General features: G+C 36.7%; 1 protein-coding gene across 4 annotated transcripts in view; it reads left to right on the top strand.

The window, feature by feature from the left end:
• The first annotated feature begins 237 nt into the window (after positions 1-237).
• KCTD3 (potassium channel tetramerization domain containing 3) overlaps positions 238-18,690 on the top strand; it is a 45,951-nt gene continuing 27,498 nt past the window's right edge. The window contains exons 1-8 of one of the 4 annotated variants that reach the window (XM_057494909.1): positions 238-672; positions 7,603-7,656; positions 7,907-7,952; positions 9,547-9,620; positions 13,810-13,868; positions 14,146-14,226; positions 15,579-15,719; positions 16,161-16,251. In XM_057494909.1, coding sequence (XP_057350892.1) covers positions 590-672; positions 7,603-7,656; positions 7,907-7,952; positions 9,547-9,620; positions 13,810-13,868; positions 14,146-14,226; positions 15,579-15,719; positions 16,161-16,251 — 629 coding nt within the window. In that variant the 5' untranslated portion in view covers positions 238-589. Of the gene's footprint in view, positions 673-895; positions 995-7,602; positions 7,657-7,906; positions 7,953-9,532; positions 9,621-13,809; positions 13,869-14,145; positions 14,227-15,578; positions 15,720-16,160; positions 16,252-18,690 lie in introns of those variants that run through there. The other 3 variants (XM_036931670.2, XM_036931675.2, XM_057494910.1) reach the window with 3 other exon arrangements.

Here is an 18,690-nt window from a genome sequence, read left to right as displayed (position 1 = left end):
TCTCACTCCGGGTACCAAAAAATCTTAAATGGAAAAGGAAAGGGTTGGAGCCGCGTGGGGAGGAAGGAAGAAACAGAACCCCAGCTGAAGAGGCAGCCCGCCAGGCGAACCCTCCCTGGCCGTCCTCCCGCGCCTGCCGGGCCGGACTGGGAAGCTCCTCCCCGGCCCCGCCTTCCTCCTCCTCCTGCGCGCCGGCGCGGGCGAAGGTCTGAGCGCCGCGGTAGTTTGTCCCGAGCGGCGACCCCTCCTCCCGGCGCGCTGTTGCTGCGGCGGCGGCGGCGGCAACGGTCGAAGCCCCGCGCTGAAGAGAGGCCCTGGCCGACCTGGCGGCCTGGAGGCCGCGAGAGGCGGAGGCCGGGCCGCCCTCCCGCGCCGCGGGAGCGGAGGGGAGGAGGCGGACGCCGGAGACCCCCGCCCGGTGGCCGGGAAGGTGGGGGAGGTTCCGTGCACCTCCTGCCCGCCCGCCGCCGCCGCCCCGCTGGCCCTGCGGCCGCCGCCGCCGCCACCGCCGCCGCCTCGGGTTCCCGCCGCGAGCCCGGCGGCCCCGGCCGGGGAGGGAGGGCGGCGTGCGCGCCCCGAGCCGCCCGAGATGGCGGGAGGGCACTGCGGCACCTTCGCTGCGGCGGCGGCCGGCAGCGGCGAGATCGTGCAGCTGAACGTCGGCGGGACCAGGTGAGGCGGCGAAGGGGCTCGGAGCGGGCCTGCCGCGGGCGGCCTCCGGGGGGCGCCGGGGCCCCGGGGCGGGGGTAAAGGGGCGCCCCGAGCGGGGCCCAGTAGGTGAGGAGCCGTCGCGGGAAGGGGGAGGCAGCGTGCCTCGGAATTCCGTTCAGCGCCCGTGCGCCCGAACGCTGCGGTCCTGGAGCGCCGCCCTGGGTCGCTCCCCGTCCCCGAGGTGCCGGGCTCGGAGGAACGGTGTGTAGCCCTCCCTGCACAGCCCTGCTCGTGTCGGAGGAACGTGCACGGTAGGAGCGGGCCTGTGGCACGGCTGTTGGAGGTGAGCAGGCCTGCCTGCCGTTCTCTTCGGTCAGCAAGGTTGCGACTTGCTTGGGCAAGAAAGAGCACGAGTTCTTTTTTACGCTTAATTTAGGGCTGTTTGTGATCTCGCTGATTTCAGGAGCGGGAGTGCAGTAGATTTGCAGTACAGTGTCACTCACTTTCAGACTTTTTGGGTGCGCGACTTTGAAGGATATGTTTTTAAACAGCTGGTGCTGGGAAGCTTTGGGTGTTAGCACCGCGTGGCACACACAGTAAACAAACAGAGCTCGGGGACTGTCCGCCCTCTGGCCTTCTTTTCCCTTGCTATGTTTTTTATTCAGCTTGTTGGGGAGAAAATCTTTGTGTGTGTGTGTGTGTGTGTGTGTGTGTGTGTGTGTGTGTGGATTTGCTGTGGTTTCTGAGTCACTCTTAGAAACGGGAGTTTGTTAGCTCTGTTTGAAGGAAGAGGTGGATGAGTTGTAGGCTTGGCAGGATATAAATGATGGAGTGAGTGCCCTGGAATATAGAGTATTTTGCTGTGCTGGAGAATATGAAAGTGTTTCAACGTCTAACCGGCTTTCAACTAATTAAAAAAATGCGAATAATAACAGTGTGAACCATAGGGATAAAAGTATATACACTTCTAATCCTGAACATTGAATAGTTTTCTAAGTATACCCAAGAAATTCAGCACAAGAAACAGTAAGCATTCTTTCTCTGCATTTTTCTTTTTCCTTATCCCCCAAAGCAAAATTGTTCGATAGTTTAAGAAATTATATTATTGTTATTGTCTAGGAGTCAGCTTTATGGAGGAGAAGAGTGTATTCATATTGAAGAGTAACACTATAGGCATTTAAAGTCTCTGCGCTTGTTTCTATTTGCTGTTGTTGTTGGTATGTTTGTTTAGACATTCTAAAGGACACACGGTATTATAAAAAAGAACAGTATTGTTATTTACTGTATATTAAAAGTGGATGGCTTAATGTGTGAAGTCTGTTAATGACTGCAAAATTCAGTTTAAATTTTTAAATCGTGTAAGACATTTATCTTGGAGCTGGAACATTTTAAGCAAGAAGGGATCTGGAAATCATCTAGATCTTGTACAAAATACAGATGAACACTATTAAGTCACTGTACAAGAAAAATTTCTGAAGTGAGTGTCATTAAAGTTGAATTGCCCAGGGAGAAACCACCTGTGGCATAGAATTGAAGTTGTCTCGTAAGTGACAGAGTAAAACTCAGGAGAGTTGATTATGAGCAGAGAAGCACCTGTTACAGGTAAGGCTCCCTTCTATCCCTCCCTTGCCCCCTCTCCACGCCTGACATACTGGAAGAAATTATAGGACTAATGCTGTGGTTTGTTTTACGCTATGCGGGTGATTCAGAAAATAGAGAAGATGAGGTTTCATTTAAAATCGTTAATATTGTTCATTTACAAAAGTATACGAATGAAGTGAAAGAAATCTCATATGACTCAAATTGTGATTAATTCTGGTTTGAATGAGTATGAGTTGAGGCCTCATGAAACAGAGCCGGGAACAGAGGGCGGAGGACTCAGGGACAGAGAACTTTGGAGTCAGACAGAAGGGGGTTCTAGTTCCCAGGCTTTACATCTAATTAGCTCAGCAAACCTTGTGTCAGTTATTTTTTATTTCTCAGTTTCCTAAAATGTATAATGACAATATTACCAACTTTACAGGATTGATAAAGGAAGTTGAAGTAATGAATGGGAAATGCAAGAGTTCTGGCATAGTAACATTGCAGAATAAATCATTTAAATTAGATTGCTTTTAAGTTAATTGTAGGAGGCAAGGAGCAAGGAGTATAAATATTGGATATGCTAATATTTTTTATTAATACTTTTGCTGAGACCAAATTTCACATGACCCTTTTTTGGCACGCTGTGAGTTAAAGGGTGAAAAAACAACGAACCATAGAGAAGGCTTCCATGTGTATTGCAGAGAATAAGTAATTTTAAATGTTGGAGTTTTTGTGAAGTCATATTTGGACCCAGTTTTAGAGCTCTGTGATTTTTTTCTTTTTGTCTTACTCCATTGAAAAAAGAAAATGGTGGAGATGAGAGTCCCATCCCTTTGCACAGAAATTCCAGATTACTAAACACACCCCAAACTGCTGATTTTAATTGCAATTGCCAATACGACTTTAAGCAGACCTGTGTAATTTTTTAAGTAACACAGAATTTGAATTATTTGCAAGCAGTTTTGCTGAATGAGCAGTGAACTTGAAAAGTGGTTACAATTTACAAGCGATCCTTATTTGGAATTAGTCTGATGGCCTCCAAAACACAGTGATTCATTTTTGCAGTGGATCCTGGGATCCTGAAGTTTACCATTTACTTGATTTGCTTATTTATTTGCTTATTTATCTATCTATCTACCTATCTATTTATTTATTTATTTTTCATTATGGTATAATTAATATGCAATCACATGAGCAACATTGTGGTTACCTCCATTATCAAGCCCCCACCACATACCCCATTACAGTCACTCTCCGTCACCATAATAAGATGCCATAGAGCCACACTACTTGTCTTCTCTGTGCTATACTGCCTTCCTGGTGCCTCCCCTACATTATGTGTGCTAGACATATTGCCCCTTATCCCCTTATCCTTCCCTTCCCACCCATCCTCCCCAGTCCTTTTCTCTTTGGTAACTGTTAGTCTGTTCTTGGGTTCTGTGATTCTGCTGCTGTTTTGTTGCTTCAGTTTTTGCTTTGTTGTTATGCTCCACAAATGAGTGAAATCATTTGGTACTTGTGTTTCTCCGCCTGGCTTATTTCACTGAACATAATATCCTCTAACTCCGTCCATGTTGTTGCAAATGGTAGGATTTATTTTCTTCTTATGGCTGAATAATACTCCATTGTGTATATGTACCACATCTTCTTTATCCATTCATCTACTGATGGACACTTAGGTTGCTTCCATTTCTTGGCTATTGAGAGTGGTGCTGTGATAGACATAGGGGTGCATATGTCTCTTTGAATCTGGGCTGCTGCATTCTTAGGGTAAATTCCTAGGAGTGGAATTCCTGGGTCACATGGTATTTCTATTTTGAGTTTTTGAGGAACCTACATATTGCTTTTCACAATTGTTGAACTAGTTTACATTTCCACCAGCAATGTAGGAGGGTTCCCATTTCTCTGCATCCTCGCCACCATTTGTTGTTCCTATTCTTTTTTCTATGTCGGCCATCCTTACTGGCATGAGGTGGTATCTTGTTGTGGTTTTAATATGCATTTCCCTGATGATTAGCGATGTGGAGCATCTTTTCATGTGCCTGTTGGCCATCTGAATTTCTTTTTTGGAGAAATGTCTGTTCAGATCCTCTGCCCATTTTTTAATAGGATTATTTCCTTTTTGTTTGTTGAGGCTTGTGAGCTCTTTGTATATTTTTGGATGTCAACCTCTTACTGGATATGTCATTTATGAATGTATTCTCCCATACTGTCAGAAGTCTTCTTGTTCTACTGATGGTGTCCTTTGCTGTGTAGAAGCTTTTCAGTTTGATACAGTTCCACTTGTTCATTTTTGCCTTTTTTCCCTTGCCCAGGGATATATGTTCATGAAAAAGTTGCTCATGTGTATATTCAAGAGAGTTTTGCCTATGTTTCTTCTAAGAGTTTTATGGTTTCATAACTTACATTCGAGTCTTTGATCCATTTCATGTTTACTTTTGTGTATGGAGATGGTAATCCAGGTTCATTCTCTTACATATAGCTGTCCAGTTTTTTAAACACCAGCTGTTGAACAGGCTGTCATGTCCCCATTGTATATCCATGACTTTTATCATATATTAATTGACCATAGATGCTTGGGTTAATATGTGGACTCTCTATTCTGTTCCATTGGTCTGTGGGTCTGTTCTTGTGCCAGTACCAAATTACTGTGGCTTTGTAGTAGATCTTGAAGTTGGGAAGTGTGATCCCCCCTGTTTTATTCTTCCCTCTCAAGACTGCTTTGACTATTCGGGGTCTTTGGTGGTTCCATGTGAATTTTAGAACTATTTGTTCCAGTTCGTTGAAGAACGCTGTTGGTATTTTGATAGGGATTGCATTGAATCTGTAGATTGCTTTGGGCAGGATGGCCATTTTGACAATATTAATTCTTCCTAGCCAAGAGCATGGGATGAGTTTCCATTTGTTAGTGTCCTCTTTAATTTCTCTTAGGAGTGTCTTGTAGTTTTCAGGGTATGGGTCTTTCACTTCCTTGGTTAGGTTTATTCCTAAGTATTTATTCTTTTTGATGTAATTGTGAGTGAAATTGTTTTCCTGATTTCTCTTTCTGCTAGTTCATCATTAGTGTAAAGGAATGCAACAAATTTCTGTGTATTAATTTTGTATCCTGCAACTTTGCTGTATTCTGATATCAGTTCTAGTAGTTTTGGAGTGAATTCTTTAGGGATTTTTATGTACAGTATCATGTTATCTGCAAACAGTGACAGTTTGACTTATTCCTTGCCAATCTGGATGCCTTTTATTTCTTTGTGTTGTCTGATTGCCATGGCTAGGGTCTCCAGAACTATGTTGAATAAAAGTGGTGAGAGTGGGCATCCTTGTCTTGTTCCTAATCTTAGAGGAAAAGGTTTCAGCTTTTCACTGTTAAGTATGATATTGGCTGTGGCCTTTATTATGTTGTGGTACTTGCTCTGTATACCCATTTTCTTGAGAGTTTTCATCATGAATGGGTGTTGAATTTTGTTGAATGCTTTTTCAGCATCTATGGAGTGATCATGTGGGTTTTGTCCTCTTTGTTGATGTGATAGAGGTTTGTTTATTTATTTGATTAAATCAGTTCCTGTGACTAGTAATCTGCTTCTCATTTTTTTTAAAGATTCTGCTAAGAAATACACTTGAGAAATTTTGCCATGTTTTTTTGGATAAATTGGCTCCTTTCTTAATTTGATTAATAGGCACAGGATCTTCTTTAAAACAGTCATATATACGGATTAACACATAGTCTACAGGCACACACCTGATCATCTACATTTGCTCTCTTACAACACTAAACTCTGTTTTCTACTTTTATCTCGTATCTACCTACCACTTCAGCATTTTATTAAAAATAATAATAATAGAGAAATGTGGTATCCACATATAAATCAAGTTTAAAAATCAAATGAGTATTCATATTTGAACTGACTGTGTATAGTTCATAATGCATGAACAAAACCGAAAGCTTCTGTGATGGCTGCCCTTGCACTGTTCACCATGTAACTTATTCACTATGTAAGAATTTGTTCTCCATGTAAGAATTTGTTCGTTATGCATCAGAAGATTGGAGACTGACGAAAATTAGGCTTGGGGTGGATTAATGATTGTGCATTGAGTATTGATCCCCCTATACAGAAATTTATTGTGGTTAACAACTATTTGATCAATAAATATGAGAGATGCCCTCACAATATATATATATATACATATATATATATATATATAAACACTTCCAATTGTAAAATAAATAAGTAACCGGGATGTAATGTATAGCATAAGGAATATAGTCAAAATATTGTAACAACTTGGTATGGTGATACCTGGTACCTAGAATTATCATGTATATAAATGTTGAATCACTGTGTTGTACACCTGAAACTAATGTAATGCAATACTGTTGTCAACTACCCTTCAATAAAAACAAACAAACAAACAAAAAAAAACAGTCATATAATACTAGAAAATAAGTGGAATGAAAGTAGAGTGAAAGGTTCTCTGCGTGAGGACACATGTTGATGGAGGCAGAGAGTAAAAAATACATAGGTGGTTCAGTGTGATGAGTCTTAGTGAGATAATGAGAGACAAGGCTAGATTGTATGAGCCCTGTATGGGCATTCTTTGTTATATCAGTTTACGTCAGTTACTTAATTTTTTTGTTCCAGTCTGTTACACTAGGCTTTGATGAAGTTCCCCCCAGAATTGGTAATAAGCCAATTTGATTAAATGACAAGCTGAAAACAATGATATATTGAGTGATTTTTGAAAGATTAAATGCAACAGTGATGGATAGCCCAAGGCTACATATAAAGTGTTAAATGAAGTATGTAAAATGGAATTACTGTAAGCTCCAAGATAATGTAGGGTAGAATATTTGGAAAAACCATTAAAAGAAGGTAAAACCTGAGTGATATCAAGATGGATGGCACTTGGATTTTTGGACATGAGGAAGTCATCTAGCTGGGATAAATAAAGATATGGAAATGGTAGTGAGCAGGAATTGTTTGGGCATATTAAGAAGTACTCTTATTAGAGGCGTAAACAGTTTGTGTTGGAGAGGTGAACAAGACTTGGTAATTTTGAATGTTATGTTGAGAAGTTTATACTTGGTATGATGGGCTTAACATTTATTCTTCAGCATATTGGCATGCTGGAAAGCAGTGATTTAGGAAACATCTATCAGTGAATTACTTATTTAATTTTGTTGGGAGCTGTTTGAATATTCTTAACTGAATCAAAGTAGCAAAATTTAAAAACATTAAATGTAATAAGTTGGTAATAGCTATACCTGTGCAACAACTTGTAAAAGATGAGCCAGCATATTAAAGCAAGTTAATTAACATTCAAATTTCAAATCATGTTCTCATTTATAATCCAGGTAAATTTTAATTGCAGATTTAGTACCTCAAGGCAGACTCTCATGTGGATTCCAGATTCGTTTTTTTCCAGGTATTTCATGTAGTTTTTTAGTAATATTTTTAATAGATTTGATTATCAAGGTAATAAAAATTTTGTCAGTTAAATTAATATCTTTATTTCTTGAATAAAATTTTATAACTCTTAAAATAGAATTTTTAAGTTTTATTTTACTTTGGAGATAGAATGATTCATTTGTATTAGTCTGATATTTGATAAAGAATTAGCACTTAATTCATACTCAGATTTTAAAAACTAACTATAGTTTATTATTGACTTCTAGCTTGTTGAGTGGAAGAATTTCAACACTTCGAGACGAAACTGGTGCAGTGAGTATAATATTTACGTATTCTAAACTAGATCAGTTAGTGCTTAGCAATGCTTGATCCTTATTATATAGTGACTCTAAGAAGATAGGAAACCTGAATTTTTAATAACCACTAAATGAAAGTGACATATATGTGCCTAAAATGTTGTATTTCTTGTTACATATGGAGTGTTCCATAATTATAGAGGAGAGTGTAATTCTCAAAACAGGGAATACTGCATGTGGCAATTAAGTATTCATGACTGTAGAGACTATAGGATATGAGCTTACGTTGTCAATAGAGGAAATACTTCTTTTAATCACTAACAAACTTTAACAGTAAGTAGAGGACTGTAAATACTGAATTATTTTGACATTGAATTAGAATGGTAAGATGTTGGAAATGAGTAAAGCCCTACAGTTTTTTATTTTGGAGAATAAGAACTTATGCAGCAATAGTGGAGTCATGGAAGTAAAGAACTATTAAATTTCAGTGCAAAAACACGGGTTTATAAAAGTAGGTATAATGTGCACAACAGCATGTAAGGTAGATGTCTAGCACTCACAAAATGAAAAGGGCTTTCTGTTTGGAGACAACGAGTGACCAGAGGTGTTGTTTTGCTGTGATAGGATTAGCAGATGAAATAAAGCAGCAAAAGCAGGTATGCCCATATGAAATCATAAAAAAGATATCAGTAGTGAGGTCTCCACAAATCTGTGGTGTTTCTTCAACTTCTGACTGGTTCCAATAAAAACAAAAGCAAGCATGTATGAAGCTAGAAAACTTCATTCAGTGTAGAAACATAACTGATCATTGTATAAAGGTGTTTATTCATTGCTACATTCTCCTATCTAATTGACCTACATAAGCTCTAAAAGATGTTCGATTTTATGGTTAGAGCTTTTGTAATTTATTCAAAACAGTGTTACTACACATTCCTATAAAAAGTTATCAGTTATGCATTTCATATTTTTAAAGCATTTTATTTTCCACTTTGTTGCTGTATTTTTATATTTTTAAGAAATGTTTTTTGTCATCATCCCCTACCCACCAGCGCTTGAGGAAATTGAGATAGTGGGATGTAAAGTGTTAATGGGAATAGTGTTCTTTTCAAGTTTGGATAGTGGCATGCAGTATTTACTTTTTTGGTTTATCTGTGTGTATTATAAAAGTATGTTGTTGTTTTAAGGATTCACATATGAATCACGAATTATTCAAGTCACAATCACTGTTAACAATAATTAATGATCAGGTAATAGAAGAAGTATTATTTACGTAAATTTTTGAAGTGTTTACTGAATTCTAGAATATTTCAGAGAAAAATTTCCCTTGGGTGTCACTTTTACCAAAGTTATCCATAAATAGATACCATATTTCCTACATGTTAAAATATTATCAATCTAATAATAGTTTTTTTATGGGGGAAACACAGCATATTACATTAATTGCACACAGTTATTTATAACTGCATTCCAATTTTACAAACAATAAAATATAAAAGTGAAATCAATGAAATGTAGTGTTTACATAATTTAACATTTGTTCCCTAATTTAGTGTTACAGATATTAAAGTTAGAAGTTAAAAATTGAAAATAAAACAGTTCTTCATTTACAGATATTTATAGATCGAGACCCAGCAGCATTTGCACCCATTTTAAATTTTCTTCGGACAAAAGAACTGGACTTACGGTAAGAAATACATCCTTTTAAAGTAAATTCTTATTGATAGACATGTATTTTGATATATTTTATGAAGAAGAGGGCTTTGTTCTGTTTTGTTTTTTTCCAAGATTGTTTTTGCTTGAAAGTTTCCTCAGAATTGAACTCTCACAGATAGAGGCCACTGTCCTGTCTTCCTCCGGACTACCGCAACAGCTTCCCAGCCAGTTTCCTGCCTTCATTCTTACATCCTTCCAACTTACTTTCCACACTGCAGCCGTAGTTATCTTCTAAAAACATAAATCTGATCTGGTTGCTATTCTGCTTAAAACACTTATTTAATAGTACTGATTAACGGCTAAGGATTTTGTACTTGGTATTGTTTCTTAACACTGTCTATAATAATCTTGCCCCCACTTAATTTCTTTTGCTTCAATACTTTCTTCCTTTCTGGTCTTAGTCCTGACTTCAGTGATCTCTGCTCATTCCCCCGATAAATGTCTCTGTAGTTTCCTGTACTGTCACCATCACAACATTCATTATACTTACTCCTTTTCAGTAGTCTTGTCTTCCTTTAGACTTTAAATTCCAAAAGGCAAGCACTGTTTACTGTATATCCCCAGGAGCTAGCATTAGGCTTGATGCATAGTAAGGGTTCAGTACATGATTTTCTTTGGGCATAAGTGAATGACCATTTAAATCAGCCAGAGTCTGTTTTCGGAACAGGAAGCTACAGTCTACTTTGTATTTTACTGTTCTTTTATTCTACATATTCCTAGTGAACTTTGACTTAGGATCTACTAATACTCTTTCTATGTACAGCTTTTAAAATTCTAATTGTTTATTTGAGGTACTTCTTTTTAATATTATATAATTTTTGGCTTGTATTCATTAGAATATGAGCTCCTTTGAAGGCAAAGATTTTTTAGATCTGGTTTGTTCCCTGCTATACTCCCAGTGTTAAAATTGTGCTGTAGTAGCTGCTCAGTAGACGTTTGTTGAATGAATAAAAGATTTTGTTGAGGCTTTTTGTCTGTCTGTGTTTTGGCCTGGGATTGGGTGGAGGTGAGAAGTTTTTACTTACTGCTTTTTCTTGAGTAAAACTATTTTGACCCATAGCATTTGATCTTTAGTCAATCAAATCATGCCTAAATTTACTTCTAGTCTGTGTTCCTATGACTAATCCACAGCTAGATAACCCATGAAAGGCTGAATTAAATATCTGTATTTACTGACCACTTTTCTTAGAAATTGCTGCCTTATTTCATTAAGAGGTCTAGCAAATTAAAATCTATTCGCAGTATCTTCCAAAAGAAGGTGGGAAGGAGCTAAAAAAACACTGTGTTCTGATTCTGTTCCTTCCGTAATATTCTGGAATTGCTCTTACGTTATGTGTTATAATTACCATATTTGTTTGCCTGTCTTCCCGGGAGACTGGGGCTCCTTCAGAACTGCTGTGTCCTGTGCCGTCTTGTAGTTAGCCAGTATTTCTGTGCGGTTAACACAGATGGCTTTGAAGTAGAATAAGTAAGTTTTAACTGTTCTTATGTTAAACTAGTCACAACCAATTTCATAAATAAAAATGATTTAATGTAACACTTGCATGTGTTTATTAATCAGGGAAATTTTTTTCCTCTCCCTTTCTTTTAAAGAATTTTTTTAGAGTAGGTTTAGATTTATAACAGTTCTTGAGAGAGGTACAGAGATTTCTCGTACACTCCTTGCCCCTCCACATGCGGTCTCCCTCATTATCAACATCACTTACCAGAACGGTACATTTTTTACCGAGGATGAACCTACATTGACGCATGGTTATCACCCAAACTCTATAGCTTACATTATGATTAACTGTCAGTGGAGTCCATCCTGTGGATTTGAACACATGTATAATGACATGTATTCATCATTATAATAGCATACAGAGTATTTTCACTACCCTAAAATCCTGTTGCTCTGCCTTTTCATCCCTACCCTACCACAAAAAATCCTATTAATTCCATAATTCTGGAAACTGTCATATACTTGGAATCGTAAAGTATGTAGGCTTTTCATATTGTCTTTCTTTTCACCAATACCACACCGCCTTGATTAATTTTTATGTTGGGTAGTGGCAGTCATCCAGTATTGTTCTCCTTCAGTATTGTGTTGGCTATTCTGGGTCTTTTGACTCTCACATAAACTTTAGAAACAGTTTGTCAATATCCATAAAATAACTTGGTAGAATCTTGATCGGGATTACATTGAATTACTTAGCTCAAGCTGGGAAGAACAGACATCTTAACAATACTGAGTCTTCCTATCATGAACATGGAATAATTCTCTATTTATTTAGTTCTTTGATCAGAGTTACGTAGTTTTCCTCATATAGATTGTGTATATATTTTGTTAAATTAATACCTAAGTATTTTGGAGGGGGTGCTAATGTAAATGGTGTTGTGTTTTTAATTTCAAATTCTATTTGTTCATTATTGGTACATAGGAAAGCGATTGATTTTTGTACATTGTGACCTTGTGTCCTGCCATCTTGCTGTAATCACTTATTAGTTCCAAGAGTTTTTTGTTGATTCTTTTAGGTTTTCTACATAGACAGTCATATGTTATCTGTGAACAACAGTTTTATGTCTTCCTTCACAATCTGTGTCCTTTTATTTCCTTTTTTGCCTCACTGCTTTAATAAGATTGCTAGTATGATGGTGAGAGGAGCTGCGAGAGGAGACATCGCTGCCGTACTTGATCTTGGGGGAAAGCTTCAAGTTTCTCAACGTCAAGTATGATGTTGGCATTAGGTTGGTTTTTTGTTGTTGTTTGTTTTTAAAGGTATCTTACCAAGTTGAGAACGTTCCCCTCTTACTAGTTTACTGAGTTTTTGATCATGAGTGTGTGCTTGATATTTTCAGTTGGTTTTTCCACATCTATTGATACGGTCATATGATTTTTCTTTTTTAGGCGTTGGTACACTTGATTACGTTAAGTGGCTTTCAAATGTTGAGCCAGCCTTCCACTTGGTTGTCATGTATGATTCTATTTATATGTTGTTGGATTTGATTTACTAATAATTTTTTTAGATTTTTCAATATATGTTCATGGGAGATACTACTCTCTAGTTTTCTTTTGTTGTAATGTTTTTGTCTGGTTTGGGTATTAATGTTATGGTGGTCTCAGAATGAGTTAAAAACTTCCTTCTGCATCTGTCCTCTGAAAGAGAATGTAGAGAATTGGTATAATTTCTTCCTTAAATGTTTCATAGAGTTCACCAACGAGTTCTTCTGGCCTGTTGCCTTCTATTTTGGAAGATTATTTGTTTATTCAATTTATTTAATAGACATAGTCTATTGAGATTGTGTCTGTGTGATTTTGGCAGATTGTACTTTTCAAGGTACACATTTCACCTAGGTTATCACATTTGTGGGCATAAGAGGAATTCATAGTATTCCTTTATTATCCTTCTAATTACCATGGGATCTGTAGTAATGTCCCCTATTATTGTTGCCCAGGCAACATTTTAAAAATAAGAACATGGTACAACTGAAACCTAAAATGAATCATTAGTATTGTAAATTCTTAAACTTCTGTTCTCCTTTTTATTTTCATATTATTTAACTGTACTGTAACATCTTCATCTGGATAACATAGCCCTTCCTAAGGATGGTCTTTTTGTCCTCTACTGTCTGTTTTACTCTTGTTTTTGGTTTCTGATGAGAAGATAGTCATTTATCTGATTTTCTTCTACAAATATTTGTTGCATAACTATTATATACAAGCACTGTGCAAGGTACTGTGTGAGGTATACAAAAATAGATTTGAAGTAGATCATGCTTGCAGGGAGCGTATGGTTTAGTTGGGGAGGTTAAAATAAGGACAGAAATGACTGTGAAAGATACTTGAAAGCAAGGAATGCCATATAAGAAGGATCTCCACTCTTGTTTGCCTTATTTGATACTTCTTGATAATTTACTTGTTGTAACCCTATAAAGTCTTAATCTCTCATTTAGTATCCAGTTCATTTATATGTGAGTGATTTTTAAGTTAGAAAATGTTTTTGTTGGAATGCTGTTTTTTTTTTCTTTAATTTAGGCCTTTTGAAATGATTAAGGATATTAGAAGAAAAGTGAGTTTTAAAGCCTTTTGACTATTCACATTAAGAACCTATTTTTCCTTCTGCTTCAGATGATAATCCACATTGCCAGAGGATTTACATTATTTGTTTGTTTCTTTGTAGAGGAGTGAGTATTAATGTTCTCAGGCATGAAGCCGAATTTTATGGGATCACTCCATTAGGTATGTATTCTCCTAATTTATATTTATGATTTGACTCTCTTTGCACTGACCTTGCCCAGATGAACTGTGTTTCATACCAGGTGCTAATTTGTAATGGACTAGTTCAGTGCTTTTTGTGGATTTTCAAAGTAAAAAGGTGTTGTCAAGTGATTGCACTTAAATTAAATTTTCCTATTCTTCCCTTATCCTCTTTAACTAGAGATGGTTAAAATGGAGTACTATTTTTCTGTTTGCATGTGCTCTTGCTCTTGACAAGTTTCCTTTGAAATGTTTTTAGTACGAAGGCTTCTCTTATGTGAAGAACTGGAGCGGTCATCTTGTGGCAGTGTGCTTTTTCATGGCTACTTGCCTCCACCAGGTACCTTCTGTGTTATTTACTTACTCTTTTTTTTTTTTTGAGAGGGCATCTCTCATATTTATTGATCAAATGGTTGTTAACAACAATAAAATTCTGTATAGGGGACTCAATGCACAATCATTAGTCAACCCCAAGCCTAATTCTCAACAGTCTCCAATCTTCTGAAGCATAACGAACAAGTTCTTACACGGTGAACAAGTTCTTACATAGTGAATAAGTTCTTACATGGTGAACAGTGCAAGGGTAGTCATGTCACAGAAACTTTCGGTTTTGATCACGCATCATGAACTATAAACAATCAAGTCAGATATGATTATTCATTTGATTTTTATACTTGATTTATATGTGAATCCCACATTTCTCCCTTATTTTTTTTTTTAATGAAATGCTAAAGTGGTAGGTAGATGCATATTTACTTACTCTTTTTAAAAATTGTTTTTATCATTAAGGAAATACAAATGCATAAATAGGAAAATGTATTCCTTGATTAGTGTGAGTTTCATTTGTAAATCTACTAGAAATGATGAAAATTTTAATTTTAACAAAAGTTAAGTAACACTGTATGTTAGAGCAGGGATGTGCCAAACCTCTTCTGTAAAAGGCTGGATAGGCTTGTGAGCTAGAAGATCTCAGTGTCAACTGCCTAGCCCTGCCCTGCACCCGATGAATGGATATGTGTGTGACCAGTGCAACTTTATTTACATAAATAGCAGCTGGGCTAGATTGGGCTGTGGCACATAGTTTGCCAGCACTTGTGTTAAAGGACTGGTTGTGAGTGTCCTTTTTGTAGAACCCCAGGAATTCTGCAGAGATACGTCAGTGTACAGGACAGAGCCAGGTGAGGTGCATTCCTCTTCAGTCAGAACAGTTTTGCTTTTACCTGTGTTACAGTGGGCTTCTGAGCAAGATTTCATTCCAAAAAAGGCTTCCTTGCCAAATAAAAAGACATGTGAAAGTTAAGGGGCAATTCAACTCTAAAGCAGGTGAAATGAGTATGTAGTACCTAATACATAATAACTGTACCGTTAATGTAAATACAGTGTCAGACTGAAAGAATTAATGGTTGATTTCAATAACCTATAGCTAGGTAGAAATGGATTACAATATATAAACCTTAATCTTATTTATTGTATGTAATGTGATAAATGCCAGAAATCTGTTGAAAGAATTTATTACCTTTTCATTTTATTGGTTTTTTGTTGTAATTACATTATTTGCAGTAAATCACTATATTGGGAGATACATTTTGGCCCTAGTGAAGTTTACAATTTTATGTTTCTTTGTTATAATGTGGAATTTTTAATTTTTAGTAGGTGAACTTAGAAGTAAATTTATCTTATTTCCTTTTATAGGTATTCCTAGTCGAAAAATAAACAACGCAACTAGATCCTCTACTGATTCTAGGAATGGACTAAATTCTACAGAGGGTGAAGCTCGAGGAAATGGTACCCAGCCCATTCTCTCTGGAACTGGAGAAGAGACTGTTAAGTTAGGTGAGCAAAGATAACACAAAAAGAAAAAGAAAAATGTGTATTTTTTAGTTCTAGGTGATACTGAATAATTATTTTAAGAGAGTTTTTGCCTCATCTTTCTTTTTAATGCAGGTTTATAATTTATATCTTGAGAAGTCTCATTTAACATACAGTTTTTATTTAAGAAGTATGTGACCCTTCGTTTGCTCTAAATTGTTAACACAGGAGTTGGCAAACTTCTCATGTTAAGGGCATAGGCTTTGTGGGCCGTACACGTTCTTTGAGAACTCAGCTCTGCCGCTGTAGCATGAAAGCAGCGTGCACAGTATGTGAACAAGTGTACATGGCTGTGTTCCCACAAAACTTTATCAGAACAGGCAGAGGGCTTGAATTGGCCCATGGACAAAAGTTTGCCAATCCCTGCTTTAGAACATAAAATACTTCTTTTTGTAAAAATGACAGGATTTCCCGTGGATCCACGGAAGGTGCTGATAGTAGCTGGCCATCACAACTGGATTGTAGCTGCATATGCCCATTTTGCTGTATGTTACAGGTACTGTATAATTGATTATTTGCTTTTTATTTTGGAGGGGTAGTTTTTAGTAATTGTGATTTTATGTATAGATTTGAGTTGTTTCTTTTAGTCACCAAGTTTTTTTCTTGTATATTTCTTACCCACTTATCTTCTGATTTAGATTTAGTTTCCTTTTATTTTCATGGCTTATTGGTAAGTATTCATAATAGCCTCAGTATGTCTTAAATATTTCCCACATGATATGAACTGTGATGTAACTGAAATACCTTGAAGATATTCTTGTTTATTATACCCAGATTCTGAATCACTCACCTATTTTATTAAATGACGAGCCAGGATTGGTAACATGAGCCCTGTGATTTCCTGTCTAATGATGGAGCCTTTTGTCCTCTGTAGTTGGGGAAAGTAAGACTACATTGGTCGTGACTACCACATAGTGGGGAGTGAGGTACTGAAGCAGGACTGTTGGGGGCAGAAGTGATTATCTGTATAATGTGTGAGACTTACACAGAGGTAGTTTGGTTTTACTAATTCTTGCATCCTCAGAAACTAAATGAGAAGTCTAGACCTGTGATTTTTTTTTTTAATTGAAGAAAGTATAGGGTTCTTAGTTCAAAGTCACTATATACAGTGAGAAATGTTGATGATGTGTAGAAGCACAAAAATAGTTGGGATATACTAGTTTAGACTCCCATTTAAGTGCTGGAAAAAAACAAAGAATATATAAGTATTTTGTTACTATTGAGTTTAAGAAGAAATAGCCAAAATAGATTAGACATATTTAAAATGTCTTCTACCGATATATTTAAAGAATCCCAAATGTATTAAAAAAATCTCAATTTGTGATAGATTCGCTGCATATGGTAGAAAAACCCAATGATTATATCAGTATTCTCCACATTCTATTTTCATTGAAGTAGAGATTAGAGATTCAGATTTCCTCAAAAGTGAAAAAGCCAATTCTGTGTATTTTTTTGATTATTGAATAATATGGAAATGACTTTTTGGATGATTTCTTTTGGGGAATGACTTCTGTATATGTAGAAGCAAGACTGATTTGGAAAATAATTTTGTTTTAGGAGTATTGTTTTGAATTTACCAACTTACATAAATTGAGAAAACTGTTTTAAACTTTACTTTTTTGTTTTCTTAAGTATTATGTACATATTTTTATTAATAAGGGATTCCAGAGGAGTTTGAAACAACCATGATAACAGGTGTAACAGCATAATTTATGTAATGAACAACAGTGCTGAAGATTGCCACTTGCCAGCCACACACAATATTGCACAAAATTGCATTCATTTAGTGACAAATTAAAGAATGATGCTGTTAACATTTTCCATTCTTTGTGTTTGCTTTTGACCATGATGTTTGTTTGCTTTCACTGAATGTCAGTGATGTCAGAGCAATGTGCCAGGCAAAATGACAAAGGAAAAGAAGTGAGGACATACTGGATTTCCTCATGTGCAGTTTAAATCATTCAACACAATGACAATAAAAAGATTTCAAAGGAAAGGATAGTATTCAAACTATTTTAATAGTGTAGTCTTTCCTACAAGTTGTTTCTCCATAGCTTTTTATATCAGTAAGTTTAAAAACCTTAAAAAAAATGAAAGAATAGAACAGTGAACCCCTTGTATGTCTTTCATCTAAATTCACTAATTTTCTGAATTGTTAGGCTTTGGTTTTGTTTTTTCTTGCTGAGTTTACGACAGTATTATATTAGCAAGAGTAGTTGTATAATCACTAGCCTCCTGGGGTTTATATTCCATTTTAGATCTTGAATCCATATGTAGTTTACTTTTTATATAAGGTGTGAGATTTAGGTATATATTTTATTTTCTTATAAGTGGGTAATTTTATTCTGATTATTTGTCCTCCTTTCTGAAGTTGAAAGCCCCTTTTATCATGCTTTATATGTATGCTTGGGTATAATATTAGACTCTTTCGTGTTCTTCTGACATATTTATCTCTACTCATACAACTTGAGGTACAGTATGCTTATAGTAAGTTTCAGAATCCTGTAGGGCTTGTCCCCCCCGCTGTATTTCTGTGTGATACCAACATGTAAGATAACCACATTCTTTGCATATCTGTCCTGATGGCAGACTGTGGTTTACTCAGCAGAAGTAAGGAGATAGAGTGCTGAAGTAGCAGAGCTCATTTTGTCTTGTTTTACATATTTAAAGTTTTTATTGTATGGGAAACTATAGAGCAAATATGTTTTTCTTTCTTTGTACTTAATTTTGATTTAAAAATAGGAGGAAATGTCACATCCTACTGACTTAAATTCTGTAATTATATAATTACTCTCACATATGCTGCCCGATTATTTTACACTTTTTGGCATCTCTTTATTTTATATTATCCCAAATTCTATAGAGAAAAATAACTTAGAAGTATGATCTTTGTAAAAGATTAGATCACATCTAGTTTTATTATTTGTAGTCCTAA

Source organism: Manis pentadactyla, chromosome 19, assembly GCF_030020395.1.
Source record: "Manis pentadactyla isolate mManPen7 chromosome 19, mManPen7.hap1, whole genome shotgun sequence".
Taxonomy (NCBI): Eukaryota; Metazoa; Chordata; class Mammalia; order Pholidota; family Manidae; genus Manis; species Manis pentadactyla.
The sequence above is the reverse complement of the archived record's forward strand: the minus strand, read 5'-3'. Positions and strand labels throughout refer to the sequence as shown.